The sequence below is a fragment of the Typopeltis vanoorti genome, chromosome 20, assembly GCF_054136105.1.
Source record: "Typopeltis vanoorti isolate ZY-2024b chromosome 20, IOZ_Tvanoo_1.0, whole genome shotgun sequence".
In the NCBI taxonomy this organism is placed as follows: domain Eukaryota; kingdom Metazoa; phylum Arthropoda; class Arachnida; order Uropygi; family Thelyphonidae; genus Typopeltis; species Typopeltis vanoorti.
In genome coordinates this window covers 70,000,476-70,018,048 of record NC_143568.1, presented here as the reverse complement: position 1 = coordinate 70,018,048, position 17,573 = coordinate 70,000,476, and the positions used below count along the sequence as shown (strand labels likewise).

The window sequence follows — 17,573 nt, the reverse complement described above, 5'->3', positions numbered from 1 at the left end:
ATCATTCCTCCCATGATGATGATCTAATTTCCCTGACTGAATTAGGTCTCAGTCCATTTAATCTTTTCTACCATCAAACTCACTCCACACATCCAAAAACTCTCCTCCATTTCTTCTACATTGAATCATTTGCTGTCATACCCCTCCTTCTTAACTTAGTGCTGTCATATCTGAGTAATATATTAGTTAACAATTTTCACCCTCTCTTGCTTCTTAAGTAGTGACAAATGTAGTAAGAGAGAGGATTGTTGGAAGAAGCAAGAGAGAGTGAAAATTGTTAACTAATATATTATTGAGATATGACAGCATGTGCTTAAATATTTATCACTACCTAAATATATGCTGTATTTTTATCTTGGACTGTAATGGCACTGTTTCTTAAAGAACCAGGGCTTGGATACAGGTTTGAGGGTTTGCACTGGGATGGGGAAATAAAGTCCCTCATTCCAGTCAAGATTATTTTATATATTTGGATCAGAAGAGCAGAAACAGTAATTTATCCATAAAAAAGAGGCATAAAAATCCCAAAGTCATCCCACTTGGCACAGTTGTAGTGCCATGGGATATGAGACTAGCTGGGAGGAGAACAATCTGTTGAAATTGAGATACGGATAAGGTTGGAGTTGCCAAAAAGAGCAAAAACATTTATAGTGTATTTGGAGGGAGAGCAAGTTAAGAAAAGGTCCAGAGTGTTTGAAGAATGATGAAGATTATCTAATATGCAGGTTGGTAGATTAACAATTATATTTGATCATGCCTGATAGCAAGGAAGGAAGGACAGAAGTTCTATTCAGCTTCCTTTCCAGCTTGATCTGTGAAGTTAGGAAAGGGGGGCCAGTTTCTGTTAGGAATGTTAAATTCTCCTAGTTAGCTAATCTCACTATTTGTGTAATTAGGCTTAAAATTTAGAGAAAGCTAGTTAAAGAAGGTAGCATGGTTGTCTGAATTAGAATAGCAAATGCTGCAGATGAAAGCTATGAAGTGAGATCTTGATTCAGAGCAGATCATGAAGTAGGGATTCAAGGTTTGATAACTTTTTGTAAAGAATTCCTGATTTGACAAAAGCACATTTTTCTCATTTTTTTTATGGAAGGCACATATCTATCCTCAGTAACACAAGTATTTGTTTGGTTATATTTTATGGTTGAGGTAGTGTAGAATTTCAGAATAGGGCCATGCAGCAGAGATGAGGTACTTGTGCATATCACTCTCACAGTGACTCCAGTTCAAGTGTAGCAGTGTCCCTTGCACATTGTTATATTTGGAGTCCTTTCAGACATAACATGGAAGGGTAAACAGCACAGATTATTAGCAGCTAATCAGAAAGCCTTATTATGCATTACCATCAGATTCAGCCTGATAAAATCACTATACTGCTGTTCCCTCAAATGAAGGCGGTACTGGCTCCCTAATTTATTAATAACAGTGTGTTAGACATGTCCATCAAGGGTAGAAACTGGAGATGAAGCATGATAGTAGTGATTTCATGCTTCAAATAAGCAGGGCAGTGTTTCACCAGGTGATGAAAGTCTGTTATCCGGAGATCTAGTTAGCATTTCCTCCAAATATTTAAGATATATTTATAAAGCAGGCATATATATACTTGCCTTGCCAGACTTATATTTATGGAAACAGACCATACCATGGGAATGTTAGGTCGACTCGATTGGGAGGTTATGTATTGTACATCATCAGCCCATTAATAGCCCTACATCCGCAGCAGGTTTATTCAGCAGGGATAAACCTGCTGGAATGATTTGGTGTCTAGCTTGCTGCTACAAAAGTAGAGCTCTCTTCCTCAACTTGTTATGTCCCTCCTTCATAAAACATTTTAACTTGCTCGTGCCATGACGTGTCTTGCTAACTTGACACAAGACATAGCCCAGTGTGAGTGTTAATTACATAGTGAGGTTATGATGCACATTCCAAATTAACAGCAAAGTATGCACATGATATAGATGATATGTTTATTATTGCTTTTTAACATTGCATTTTATTATATATTTTTAGATGGAAGTTTTAAGCCTGCTGTTATGTTTAATAGTTCTTGTATCAACACCTTTTAATTTCTCGCATACTCAAAGTACGTGAGAAACTAGTTGAACAAACTTTTTTTTAGTATACTGGTTATTTAACAGTAATTGTTAACAACCATACAAGTTTACTGATGTCAGTACACAAGATTGTTTTCATTCCTGTTAATAGTTCAGTTTACTGCAAAAAATATTTTAAATTATAATAATTTTATTTCTCTTTCTTTTGCTATAATTGATCTTTTTTAATGAGAAAATTAGGCAAACAAAATTGTGTTTTTAAACATATGCCAAAAACAGCTCTAGCTTTATTTCTTTTGATATGAATAGTCATCATCATCATCATCATCAAATTCCTGCCATGTACCCTCAAGGGGTGTACAGGATATGACAGTACTACATGAAAAATTACATCATTACTAACTTCCTATCTACAATTTTCCTCCAAGTCAGTCTGTTACTTGTCAAAACTCCAACATTATCAGATCTTATATTTCTATCGTCTAAGGCACTTTGTACCGTATCAATCCACCTATATCTTGGTCTTCCTCTGGGTCGTTTTCCTGCCAACCTGGCAGAGAACACTTGTTTTGCTAACCTTTCCTCTCCCATTCTATTTAAGTGACCATACCATCTGAGATTAGCTCTGCTAACGCATTCCTGGATGCTGACAATGTCAAGTTCTTTCCTAATATCCTCATTTTTAATATGATATTGCCATTGATGCCATCTGTTCACGCCTCTAATCTTTCTGAGGACTCTCATATCTGCGGTCTCTAGTCTTTGGTCAAGTGTTTTACTTCTGACCCAGCTCTCAGATCCATAAGTTAAAATTGGTTTGAACACTGTCTTGTATACAGCTAATTTAGTGTTCCGACTGATTTCTTTCTTATTCCATATGAATTTATTCAATTGACTTCCCGCCATACCAGCTTTGCTGATTCTGTTGTCTATTTCTATATTTAGTTTACCATCTTCAGTAAAAATTGTGCCTAAGTAGCTGAAATGTTTTACTCGTTCCACAGGTTCTCCATTCACAACACAGTTGACATTTTCAATGATTCTGCCTATTTTCATTGTCTTTGTCTTTTTATTGCTGACCTTCATACCATATCTATTACAACAGCTATTCAATTTAGTCAGAGAATCTTGCAGACTTGTAGCGGATTTATTTAGAAGTATAACATCATCTGCATAAAGCAAAGAGCTGACATTAACATCTCCAATTTTGATATCAGGATACCACATTCCTTCATAATGTGATCCATATAGATAATGAATAACAGAGGGGATAATGTACATCCTTGTCTCACACCAGATTTAACATTAAACCATCTGCCTGTACTTCCTTCAATTCTAACTGCTGACTCACAACTCAAATAAAGACTAAGTATTGCTTGATATAATGCCCCATTGACACCATATAACTGCAGTGTATTGAAAAGCTTCTCTCTTGGCACCTTGTCATATGCCTTTTCCAAATCGACAAAACTTAAATACAGATCTTTGTTATATTCCCATGCTTTCTCGACTATTTGCCGTAAAGTGAAGATCTGATCCTGACAGCCTCTATTTGGCCTGAATCCAGCTTGTTCTTCACCAAGCTTTTCTTGCACAATTCTTCTCAACCGTTTCTCAAGTATACTTGCATAGATCTTGCCAGGAACACTCAGTAGGGAAATACCTCTGTAATTCTCACATTCAGTTTTATTTCCCTTTTTATATATGGGTACTATGAGAGCTCTACTCCAATCATCGGGAATTCGTCCCTCTGTCCAGGCTTTCTGAACTATGCAGTGCAGCCACTGTAAGACTCTTATACCACCATACTTCAGCATTTCTGGTCGAATATCATCTACTCCTGCTGCCTTTCCACATTTCAAGCCTTTGATGGCTTTTTCTACTTCAAGTATGGATATGTATTCCTGACTGCATGCCTGGTCAGTGTTTTTTATCACTGTGCTGTCATCACTGCTTGTTTCATTTAGCAGTTTTTCAAAGTAATTACTCCATACTTCAAGGATATCTTTTTCTCCTGTTTTCATTTCACCTTTATCATCTCTAGTTCCTTTTACAGCACTCTTTCCTCCATTCCTAAGCTTCTTCAACAACCTCCAGAATATTTTGCCACCTTCTTGATATTTATTTTCTATATTCTTGCCAAAGTCCTCCCATGACTTTTGTTTAGCTAGTTTTACACACTGTTTAGCTTTCTTACATTTGTCTCTGTATTTGTAAGAGTAAAAGCTGACTTATTTGCCAGGAACTTTTGATATGCTTTCTTCTTTTCCTTCACTGCCTCTTTAACTTCCTGTGTCCACCAGGGAGTTCTGATTTTTTTATCCTTGCACACAACCTCACCACATGCCTCTCTGGAAGAATCAATCAATGTTTCCTTCAGAGTTTGCCACTGAATCTCCAAGGTTTGATTCCTGTTCTCAAACTCTTTCATTTTCTTTTCAATAATATTTCTGTATTTTAGTCTACAGTTCACATCTGAGAGCTGCTCAACTTTTATTCACTTTAAAACTTTCTTACATGTTATTCTTTTCAGTATGAAATTCAATTTTATCCTGCTCAAGACTAAATAGTGATCACTTCCAATGTCAAATCCTCTGTACACTCTGGTGTCCTGCACCAGGGAGAAAACATCACTATCAACAATAACATAGTCAATGAGACTTTTCTTATTCCTAGCCTCTTCCCTCCATGTGAATTTGTGCACATTTTTATGTTGGAACATGGTGTTAGTAATAACCAGTCCATGTCCTGAGCAGAAATCCAACAGATATTTGCCATTATTATTAGCTTTGCTCTTTTCTCCAAATTTTCCCAAAATATTTTTGTATGTCTCACAATCATTTCCTACTCTGCTATTTAGATCCCCAACAAGGACCAACTTTTCCTTTTTCATTGTGTCAGTTGCTTTTTCTAAAGCCTCAAAAAATTCCTCCACTTCTACCTTAGTAGAACCTTCTGTGGGACCATAGGCACAAATAAGTGTCATTGTCCAGTTCCCCATTCTCATATTTGCCCACATTACTCTACTTGAGACTGACTGCCATTCAAGAAGATTAGCCTCGTATTTTGTGTTGAATACTATGGCTACTCCTTCTTTTCCTTGATTGTCATTGCCTGAATATAACATTTTGTATTTATTGCTCAGAAAGATCTCACCAGTTTTGGTCTTTTTTGTTTCAGTCACCCCTATTATGTCGATCTGGTACTTATCTAATTCCTCAGCTAGCTCCATTTCTTTGCCATTCAGGCTTCTTACGTTGATAGTACCGATCTTTAACTCTGGTGATGTTGAGTTGGGGTTTGTTTTCAGATTTGTTCCAGTAGCTGACTTTTCGCTGTTCGCCCTGGTTCCCTGGCAAAAACAACGGGGGCCTTGTTTAACCGGGCGACGCCCCAGCCTGCATGAAATTTTGTCATGTTGTACCATCATTTTTTATTTTGGTTTAACCAATAAGAATACAATTTGGTCGGCTAAATCCCAAATTGCCAGCCCATCCTCGTTCGTTCAGTAACAAAGTAGATACCCAACAGGGTGCACCACGAGAAGGTGAGGATTGGACATTAGGTCAGAAGCCCTGGTCGGTTCTCCGCATTCCTTTAAAGGCTATGTGGAGGTCTCCTCTCAGTTATACAGCTTTGACCCTTAAGCACCTCCTCTCACTGTTCATATAGTTTTAGGTTTGCAGAAGATGACATGGTTTTGATATTGAAACACACTGCTATGGAAACTAAATCTGAAGCATTGTATAAAACAGTGGAAAAAGTTGAGCTTAAGATAAGCTTGAATAAAACAAACGTTCTTAAATTGAACAACAAATGACGAGGGGAAAAAAAATTAAAATTGACCAACATGCAGTTGAAGTTAAGAATTTTACATACTTGGAAGTTCAATGTTGATACAGAATGTGGATCTTTCATCAACAGAACTTTTGTCTGTCAATTTTTGTAACACAAAGGTTGATAGATGCAAATGCTTTGAAAAAATTGAATAATACACTCATGTTCATAGAAACTGCATCACCTATTGTAACCATGTTTTTTTTTTTTTTCGTAATTTAATTTGAATGCCTATTTGAAAAGGGACAATAACATAATAATTGTCACAAATAATGAAGGTAATATAACATTTTTATTTTTGATTAATATTTGGGCCTTTTTGGTACAAGATATGACATAATTAGGAAATGACAACAAACTACTTGACAAATTGGCAAATATTTCAAAATCGAATGGACAGTAATATTTTCACTGGAAAAACAAATACCAATATCAATATTTAGTTCGACTACACAGTTTTACTAACATGGAAAACCAAAAATTCATTTTTGCTGTTTAGTACTTCATGGGTCTTCCTCTTGCCTTTATTACAGCTTGACATTTGTGGGGCATTGACAAAATCAATTTCTGTTGAATTTTTTCTTGACAATTATTCATAAGACTATTACACTTCTTTTATCTAATCTTTGTCAAGTAGCTTTATTTTATCCTCCTACATGTTTCGCCAATCTTTTTCTATTGGCATCCTCAGGGAATACAAACTAGTAAGCTAAAATGAAGGTTACAGACCAGGTTATAACTGATGGTTCTAATTCATACAAAAAATTGGTATTGTGCGTCACAATGTGCGTGTCTCGTTAACGTGATTTATTCGTTATGGCTCATGACATAATTGTTATGAAAGTTCATTTCTTTGATGTTTAATGATCTGATAAAAGTTTTCCAAATTTCTGGTAAAATTAGACCTTGATTCTTGTTTAGGTTTTCAGTTTTACGGGCGACTGTAGCTGCTTCTTTAAAGGTTCTTGAATGGTAGTTATCTTCTATGTATGGCATAAGGCTCTTATCCCACCCAATGTGATGGTTAGTAGAGGCAAAGTGGCCTGAAAGGCCTGAAATGTCTTGTCTGTTATTTCTGACATATCCTATGTGTTCTTTCTTTCTCGTTTCAAAGCTTCTAGAGGTCTGACCTACGTAACTAATACCACATGAGCAAGGTATATTATATACTCCAGAGTACTTGTAGAATGGGTGAGGATCTTTCGGTGATCTTAAAAATTTCCGAACTGAAAACTGAAAACCTAAACAAGAATCAAGGTCTAATTTTACCAGAAATTTGGAAAACTTTTATCAGATCATTAAACATCAAAGAAATGAACTTTCATAACAATTACATCATGAGCCATAAAGAATAAATCACGTTAACGAGACAAGCACATTGTCACGCACAATACCAATTTTTTGTATGAATTAGAACCATCAGTTATAACCTAGTCTGTAACCTTCATTTTAGCTTACTAGTTTGTATTCCCTGAGGATGCCAATAGAAAAAGATTGGCGAAACATGTAGGAGGATAAAATAAAGCTACTTGACAAAGATTAGATAAAAAAAAGTGTAATAGTCTTATAAAATCAATTTCTGATGGATGCAACTGTCAATTCATGATTTCATACCCTTATAATGGCTTCTTGAAGCTCCCAAAGTGTTTTCTACTTATTGAATTTCAGTCTTCATTTGTACCACAAATTCTCAGTGGAGTTGAGATTTGGGCTGTTTCATTGAGCCACTTATTAATCTGCAACAAAAATTAAAGCTTTTTTAAGTACTAAACTCAATTTGTATGGTACATTTTAGGGTTATAATAGCATTATTTAAAGAAAGAAAACAGTTATGTTTTCTTTCTTTTTTTGCAGGGGTCATGTTAGCATCTCAATAACATTATGCCCACAGCAGTTGTTTCCTCTTATTGTTCTATATCAGGCAGTGCTACCTTGACCATTTCACTCTGACTAATTTTCTCTGTTTTTTTTTTGTAGTCCCATTGCAGTTATATTGTCATTTTCATTCTGATCCCATGCACTATAGCAGTTATGTCATTGTCAGTCAGTTCTTGTTGCTTGTCGCTTTCCATCCCTCCATTTCTGTATGTCATCATTTGCTCTCTCATAGTCTGGAATTTCTTGTAACAAAACTAGAAGACTATCATCATATTTCTAAGTCCGTTCTTGTTTATTTTCATCTTCAGAAAGTAACTCTTAATGATCTGTCAAGGTTTGGGGTTTAGTCTCATTCCATGATTTGTGTGATCTGGTAAGCATCTTTGTTTCACTTTCTTTAGCATATTCAGTGCATTGTCCATCACAATAATAAGCATAGTTAATAACTTATATTTTTCTTTAATGCTTCATGCACACATTGCTCCATTGGCTAACCAAATATTTGAGGTGACATCAGGAGGAAAAATTGCCCTAATGTCATCACTTTTCAGTTTTTCCTGATCAGGATGAGATGGCTCATTATCAATGAGAATGATTGTTTTCCCTGGTAGACTAGCAATTTCAAAAGCTTTTTTACTGAAGGAACAAATTCATTGAAAAACCATCTTAGGAACAAATCTAGATGAATTCATGTATGCATTCTTCTGGTTCTTATAAGAGATCAGAAGTGCAGTAGGAACTAGGTTTTTAAAATCCCTTAATTTTTCAACTTTCTGGTAAATATGATCTGTAGTTTGTGGTTACCAGTAGCATTACTATAAGTGAGAATAATTACTCTTTCTTTACTTTATTTATACCCAGGGGCTGAAGTTTCAGCATGGGAAGAGCTAGAGTTTTTTTTGTAGGCAGCATCTTGTAGTTTAATCCAGTTCAGGTACATATTTGCTCCGCTCATACACATTCATTTTCAAGATGGTGATCAAATTTATTTTGTTTCAAATTCAAGAAATTCCTTAGAACTTTCCAGTAATTCCCCCCACCCCCAAAAAAATGAAACTTTTTTCAGCATTCAAGCAATCTACCCTTTGTTCATTGAAAAATGAAAGCTTACTCTTGCTGATTTAGCATGCCTTCATCTCTTTGTGTATGAACCCTAGGAACAAAACTTCTTTTTGTATTCACATTTCTTTATAGTTTTTTCTAGTGTTTATTAAAAACTTGCTTCTAACTCATTTCTTTTTCCCTTCCATTCATCACTGTAACTCTATGACAAATTCAGATGCCATTCCTTTGCATGGGCTTCCTTTTTTTTTTGTTTCTCTTTTTACTTAGTTTTTTTTTTTTTTTTTTTTTTTAAATTGAAAAAAATCACAATCACAGTTTGTGTGATTTACTAGCACAGACAGATGAACAGATTTCATCTGTGGCAATGATGGACTGAGACAGAAAGAAACAGTGGCAGGAGCTCAAATGTGCACATATCTCAACACTGTAAATAGTTAAGACAAGAATTGCTTATAATAGGCTGCATTGTGGAGACATATCACATAAGCTGGAATGCTGAGTAACTGAGAGTTGGATAGTCAGATATTCTGTTGTGCTATCCCCATCTTGTTTGTGGTAAAACATGGGAATGGATATCAGTCATTAATAAAAGATAATCTTACTGTTATTGATATTTTGAATGAACTTTTTTTGTCCTATTGCGTCAAAAAAATACTTTTGAGTTTATGATGTATCTTTTTTGTAGTTTGTTTTAATTTTTTTAGTTTTTATTAAAAAGGTTATTAATTTGCTTTTCTTTCCTTATTTTTTTCTTCCAGAGAACAATTAAATTTTGCCGAGAACTGAAGCAAACAATTCCAAATGCAGAATTTTTTTTTAGGCACAGGTCAAGCATCAAAAAAATGGTGAAACAAGCTGCTGCTAGAAATTTTACAGATACCATTATCATAAATGAAAATAGGCGACATCCAAATATCCTTTTTTTTTTTCCCTTGCTTTTTTGGTTAATTTTTTTAATCTGATTTTGGGGATTTTCATTATTCATTTTCTGCTTATTGTATTATGTTTTTTTCAGGGATGTATGAATGTTGTGATAATTCAATACAGTTTAGTATTTATTACTAGTTTTCTTCTAGATGCCTAAATCTGTACAGTCTATTTATATCTTATCTTTCTCTGTAGCAAACTGAATGGCAATTTCACTTTATATTGCATGGATATTTTGAGTCTTTATATAGTAGACTATACTTGACTTACTTTAAAAAGATGAAGTGGCTTGAAAAGTGCATGTTTGGCATCTAGAGTTGAGTTTTTGAATTGTGTAATCCTTAGCCCAACCCATTATAACATGCTAATATATTGTGGAATTATAATTAAAAAAAAAATCATGCAATTAGAATGAAAATTGTTGATATAGTTGTCATTTTCATTCTTTGTTCTGTTTTCTGTTTTTAATTAAACTCTCAGGTATAGATATTAAAAGTAGTTTGAATTCTTGTATACTTCTAGTTTGGTAGTTAATTTAACTTTTATTCCATAGATGTTTATTAAGTGACCGTTTTTTATGTGAATACCTCCTTGAATAGTTTAAACCTATAGCACATTTATATTACTATTGTGGTGGGTGGGTTAACTGCTAGACAATCCAGAAACTAAACATGGAACTTCTTCAGCCTTCCAATTAGCAGGATGTGGTTGCTCCCACACTGGGCATTGAAATCCATCTGTTACCTAAAGTCATTCACTGATATCCATATTCACAGTGGGATTCAAATGTGAAGTAGTTAGTTGGAGGAACAGAACAGTGGCAGAAATTATTTGGGAGGGATTCAGTCATAAGTGCATTTCTGTATTGGAGTAGAATAAAAGCTATATTGCCTCAAGGGCTCACTTTAGTGAGTGCGGGCATGCAAACCTGAGGTACCAGATGCTGGACCATGCCTTACTTCATGTAATATACATCTGTTATATTATTCTGTAGACTGGTCCCTCCTCTTCTTTCTTTGCTTCTTTCTTCTCTCCTTGCTCCTTCTCCCTGATGCTATTAGAATATTTGAGGGCTAGGGGTGAGTCTTACCTATCTTGCTAAGTCATTTCGTCTTATGCAGCCACCGAAGGAGGCAAGCTAGCCTCAATAGGTGCCGGTCCCAAGCCCGGATAAATGGCGAGGGTTGATGTCAGGAAGGGCATCCGGTCATAAAACTTCAATGCCAGCTCAAACTGTGATATGAATCAAAGAGAAAATGATATAAGGGCTAGGGCGTACCCCTTAAGCGACACGCAGCCACATCACCCTACAGCTGCAAGAAGTGGACGAGGGCTACCGCATCAAGGGCGGGTTCGGTTAAAGATGTGAGCCCAGCAGGTAGAGAGGATGTTGCGAGTGGGAACACTGAATGTTGGAGGCATGACTGGAAGGGGAAGAGAGGTGGCAGACATGATGAGGAAGAGGAAGTTGGACATTTTATGTGTGCAGGAGACAAGGTGGAAGCGGGGAAAGGCAAAGGAACTGGGAGATAGATATAAATTGTTCTACTGTGGAGCGAATAACGAGGGAAGAAATGGTGTAGGAATTGTGGTGTGTGGTAGAATGAAGGGCGAAGTACTGGAAGTGGGTAGAAGGAACGACAGGATCATGTGAATGAAATTGGGTCTTGGAGAAGAGCGGGTGGTCATATTATGTGTATATGCCCCACAAGTTGGTTGTACAGCAGAAGAGAAAGATGAGTTCTGGAATGTGTTAGATGAAGAAATGAGGGAACTGGAAGAAAATGAGATGGTGATTATCGGAGGAGACTTGAACAGACACATAGGGAGACAATAGAGACTGTGAAAGGGTGCATGGTGGCTACAGAGTGGGAATGATGAACCAGGAAGGAGAGAGGGTTGTGGACTTTGCAGTAGTGTTTGATCTGGCAATTGTGAACTCATTTTTCTACAAGAGGCAAGAACATTTGATAACATTTAGGAGTGGTAACAACAGTTCACAAATTGACTACATTTTGACCAGAAGAAAACATCTTAAGGTTGTGGCAAATTGTAAAGTAATTCCAACAGATTAAGTAGCACAGCAACACCGACTGCTGTGTGCAGACTTTAAAATAAGATTGAAGATAAGAACCTCTGGATGCCATGGGATGAAGAAAATTAAGTGGTTTTGCTTAAAAGAGGAGTGCGAGGAATCGTTTTAGGGAGAGGGAGAGAGGATTTCGGATGGACTGGAAAGTGTACAAGATTGGTGGAAACATAATTCAAAAGTAATCCTGAGCTCTGCAATCGAAGTGCTTGGTGAGACATCTGGAAAGATTAGAGAGCAGAGGGAGGGTTGGTGGTGGAATAATAATGCACAAGTGGCAGTGACAGCTAAGAGGAAGGCAAAGCAGAAGTGGGATGAGTCAAGAGTGGAAGAGGACAGAGAGAGAAAGCAAGAAGCCAAGAGATTTGTGGCACAGGCGAAGGCCATGGCATATCAAGATCTGTATGATCAATTAGAAATGAAGGAAGGACAGAGAAAAATTTATCAACTAGCAAAATGTAGAAATAAAGTAGCAAAGGACATCTTATATGTGAGGCAGATCAAAGACGCTGAAGGAAGAGTATTATGGAGGGATGTGGGCATAAGAAACAGATGGAAAATATACTTTGAGGGACTTTTGAATGAGGAAAATGCAAGGACTCACAGAGAAGATGGGCAGCCTTCTGAGGGGATGGTGCAGAACATCAGTAGAGTGGAGGTGACGGAGGCCATGAAGAGGATGAGGAATGGAAAATCAGTGGGCCCTGACAGAATTCCAGTGGAGGCACTGGGGAAAGAGGGAATTGACCTGCAGTGGGACCTGTTCGTGAAAGTTTGCCAACAGGAAAATATACCCGAGGAATGGAGGGAGAGTACTCTTGTCCCCATCTACAAGGGTAAAGGGGATGCACAAGACTGTAAAAATTACAGAGGAATAAAGTTGATGTCCCACACAATGAAAATCCTAGAAAGGGTACTTGATGGTAGATTGAGGAAGGAGGTGGAGATTGCAAAGGAACAATTTGGCTTCATGCCTGGTAGATCAACAACAGATGCTATCTTTGGGTTATGGCAGATGATGGAAAAGTATCGAGAGAAACAAAGGGAGCTACATCTGGCATATATTGATCTGGAGAAAGCATACGATAGAGTGCCAAGGCAAGAAGACTGGAGGTGTCTGAGGGAGAAGAAGGTTCCGGAGAAATATGTCAGGTTGGTGCGGGAGATGTACAGAAATGTGAAGACAAGTGTTCGGACCAGTCTGAGACAGACAGAAAGTTTTCAAGTAACAGTTGGCTTGTATCAAGGGTCAGCATTAAGTCCATTTCTGTTTAATATTGTGATGGAGGTGGTAACAGAGGAGGTGAGAGAAGATGCGCCTTGGACAATGTTGTATGCGGATGACATCTTGCTGTGTGCAGATTCAAAAGAAGAAGCGGGAACTAAACTGGAAAGATGGAGAAAAGTACTAGAAGAGAGAGGTATGAGACTGAGCAGAAGTAAGACAGAGTATATGTATTGCACAGCGGGCGGTAGACAGGAGACAGATCTGGAGCTGGAAGGAAATGTCATCATCAAGGTGAGAGACTTTAGATACTTAAGTTCAACAGTGGAAGAAGATGGAGGAGCTGAGAAGGAAGTGGGATGCGGGATACAAGCGGGTTGGAGGAACTGGAGGGAGATGGCTGGAGTGTTATGCGATAAGAGGGTGCCGAGCAATCTGAAAGGCAAAATCTATAGGACAGTGGTGAGGCCAGCTATGACATATGCTATAGAAACTGTGGCCCTGAGGAAAAATAACATCAGCCGGATGGAATTAGCAGAGATGAGAATGCTTAGGTGGATGTGCGGTGTGACCAGAAAGGATCGTCTGAGAAATGATTATGTCAGGGGAACAGTGAAAGTTACGAACTTAGGAGCGAAAATACAGGAGGCAAGGTTGAGATGGTTTGGTCATGTGATGAGGAGGAGGACGAATATGTGGGAAGAAGGGTCATGCAGATGGATCTGCAAGGAAGGCAGAAGCGTGGGCGACCAAAGAAGAGATGGAGGGAGCTGGTAGAAGAGGACTTGAGGATGAAGAACTTGGATGTGGTGACAGCACAAGACAGGAAGGTGTGGAGGAGACTCATTATCAATAGCGACCCCACTTAAGTGGGAGAAGCTGCAGAAGAAGTAGAATAAAAGCTATAGAAATTTTATGTGTGAAAATGCAGCTGAAGTGGAAACTATTTGACTCGAAATGAATTATATGTGGTGTAAAAATCTTACAGTAATTACACTGCATAATTTGGAAGAAAGACCTTTTGATTCCAAATTATGGAGTAGAGCTCTCCTTGTACACATCTATATAAAAGAAACATGAGAGTGAACATGAGAATTCTAAAGCAATTTCCTCAAGTCCCAGTAAATATTATCTAAGCATACCTGGAAAGAAGCTATGAAATATTGTTAAAAGAAACTCAGGGAAGAAAATGGTTCATACCAAATAGAAGGTGTTACATTTTTGCTTTAAAACAAATAGTTGAAAAATTATGGGAACACACCCTCTGTCCAAAAAGAAACCGAAATTTTGATAGAAAATAAAACACAGGCCAATTATAATTATTGAAATCATTTATTTAAATCAATATACTCTCCCTCAGCTTCAATACAGCGTTTGGCACGGTCAATTAATTCGTTAAATGAGTTTTTTATATCGGTTTTTGGGATACTGTTGAGGATTGTGGTTACTGCCACTTGAACGTTTTCAGTGGTGTCATATCGCTTTCCTTTCATCTGCAAATGAAGTCTGGGAAAGAGAAAGAAGTCACAAGGTGCTAAATCAGGTGAATACGGTGAGTGATCCAACATGCAAACTTGGTTTTTGCTCAAAAACTGTCTCACAATGTTCGAACAATGAGATGGTGCATTATCATGCAAAAGTGACCAGCTGCCTGCATCACGATATTCATGTCATACATGATGAATTCTCGCTATCAATTGCTTCAAAACTTCGAGATAAAACTCACCATTGACTGTTTGGCCAGGCAGAACAAATTCTTTGTGGATAATGCCCTTGGAATCGTAGAAACAAATCAGCATTATCTTTACTTTTGACTTCCCCAAGTGACTTTTTTCGGATGCCCCTCTTCTGGTGGTCTCCACTCAGCACTCTGGTGCTTTGTTTTGGGCTTGTACTCATACAGTTTCATCACCAATAACAATCGTTTCAAGGAAGTTTGAGTCCTTACAAGCAGTTTTAATGAGTCCTTGCAGTGTTCAATTCGGTACATTTTTGGTCGTTGATCAACTTGTGAGGAACAAATCGTGGATTCAGTTTATGAGGACCCAAACTCTCGGTCAAAATGTTGTGCACAGTTGATTTTGGAATCCCCAATTCATCTTCAATCAATCTCATGGATGATTTCGGGTTTTCTTTGATGAAATCACGCACTTTTTGGATGTTAGCTTCGCTCATACCAGTTTTTGGATGCCCCGGCTTTTAGTTGTCCTCAAGCATCTCACGACCACTTTGAAATCGCTTAAACCACTCGTAAACTTGAGTACGGGATAAGCATTCATCACCGTATGCTTTTTGAAACATTTGATGCGTTTTGGTAAAACTTTTACCAAGTTTAACACAAAAGTCAATCGCAGCTCTCTGTTTGACTCATTTTCTGACATTTGTCAAAACACACTGTCACTCTTGGCACTATAACTCAGCTTCTAATGAAACAAATGTCATAAACAGTTGACACAACACTAATGAAGGTTGCCACTTTCGACAACAAAATGATACGACAGGTGGCACCACTAGTTTCTATTTTCGAAAAGTTCGGTTTCTTTTTGGACAGAGGGTGTATAACAAGGATCTGTATTTAAAGTGCCAAGAAAAAAGCTGTTCGAAATGTTACTGTGTTTGCAGTATAAATGTACATTGTACAGAATAATTCAAAGTTAGAACTGAAGACTGCATAGAAAGAATGTACATTTTGATATAAAATTGGGTTTAAACCAGGGTTTGCACATCATCACCATTGTTAGTTATATGGATTACGTTTTGAAGAAAGCAGAAATCTCAAAATTGAAGATACTGAATTTAGTTCTTTATACATATGATGATATACTTGTAAATAATTTGCTATAAGTCTTGGATCTTTTAACTAAATTGAATAACTGTTATAACATTTTTATGAAAATTATGAAACTAGGCAGGGATGGAAAACATTAACTGCAGCCATTGGTTCTCTGTTAAATAAGTATTGAATTTTGACTGTTTAGGTACCATTTTTAGATAGTAAATTAAGTATGGAAATCAATAATGGGATAAGGAGTGTGGTGCAGTGTGGAGCCAAACAAATGAATTATATGTGGTATGATAGAATTAGCCAAAACCACAAGCTTGCAGCATGCATGACAGTGTTCAAACCAGGTTTAACTTACTGCTTAAATATAATTAGTGCTGTGTGTTGGTATGGATGTTTAACTCAGAGTTAAATAACCATACCTACACACACACACACACACACACAGCACTGATGTGCTATAGGTCTTATGACTTCAAATTTATCTTTCTCCACTAAGAGGAGGTTGACTTAGAATTATTGTTATTGAGAGAGACCTCCAGGGAGTCGGGGACTCATTGAGGGAGGTCACATACTACATGCACCAGCTATCATACATGTTCTTGAATTCGTTCACACTATTTGCACACGCAACATCCAATGGCAATCCATTCTGATCATGCACCACTTTCTGAGATAAATCTAGATATCACCCCTCTTTTCCTGTTTGGTTAGTACTTGCATTCAGAAATGGGTTGACAGAGAATCTCTACTTTGCAATGAGCAGCATGGATTTACTAAGGGAAGGTCATGTTTTAGCAACTTGCTCATATTTAAAGCATCCCATGAGTTGGAAAACGGTTAACTCTTACTATGGCAGACTTGGAGGGACCACAAGTGTTTATTATAATGGGTAGTTTGCTATGGTGAAGTGCCTTTAGAATATTGTCTGTTGCTGCAGTCAGGACTTTTCAATAGTTTGTTATAGTGAGTAAATTTGCTGTAGTGAGTTGAATGTATTTTGTTTACCATCAAGTATTTGACAAAACAGTTCACATTTTGCAGGGAGTGGATTGATAATGAGATTCTGGGGGGGGGGGTATAGATTTGCTAGCAGTTTTTTAATAGGCTTTGAAGTATTATACCAGCCTACAACTTGTTCCTTGAAGAAGGCATAATGACAAAAATACCAAAATAATTGAACTCGGTTGTTTCTTCATTAGATGATTAATGAATGATTGTGACAGGTTAGGGTTAATATTCTTTACTAGAAGAATAAAAGAATAGGTACTGGAAATTATTGTAAGATTGGACATAAAGCTAAAAGCCATTTTGGAAGCCAATAATATATTACGATCCATATACCATATGGTTAGTTACTTTGTTAAGAATGGTTCAATGTACAAGAATGAGGGCATCTTGCTCTTGATGATTCTGTTTGTATTCATGTTAATGTTATATACCTTTGCTTCCTCACACTGAAATAAATATTAACTTTGTTAATATTTATTTCAGTGTGAAGAATTTAAGTGCTATAGCGGTGACTGAAATATAGATCAATTATTATATACCATCCCTGTGGGATGAGTAGTATCTCTACCTTCCAATCAACATGGTTTGGGTTTGAATACTACTTTGGAATTAATGGTTGTGAAAATCTTTAGATATACAAATGATTTTCACAAACAGCCATTCTAAAGTGGTAAACCCAGCCTGTTGGTTGGAAATCAGAGATGT

At 37.0% G+C, this 17,573-nt stretch overlaps 1 protein-coding gene across 1 annotated transcript in view; it reads left to right on the top strand.

Moving 5' to 3' along the window:
* Positions 1-17,573, top strand: part of LOC150095550 (ribosome production factor 1) — a 77,789-nt gene that overhangs the window by 46,628 nt on the left and 13,588 nt on the right. The window contains exon 5 of the mRNA XM_090410164.1: positions 9,593-9,748. Coding sequence (XP_090266290.1) covers positions 9,593-9,748 — 156 coding nt within the window. The remainder of the gene's footprint in view (positions 1-9,592; positions 9,749-17,573) is intronic.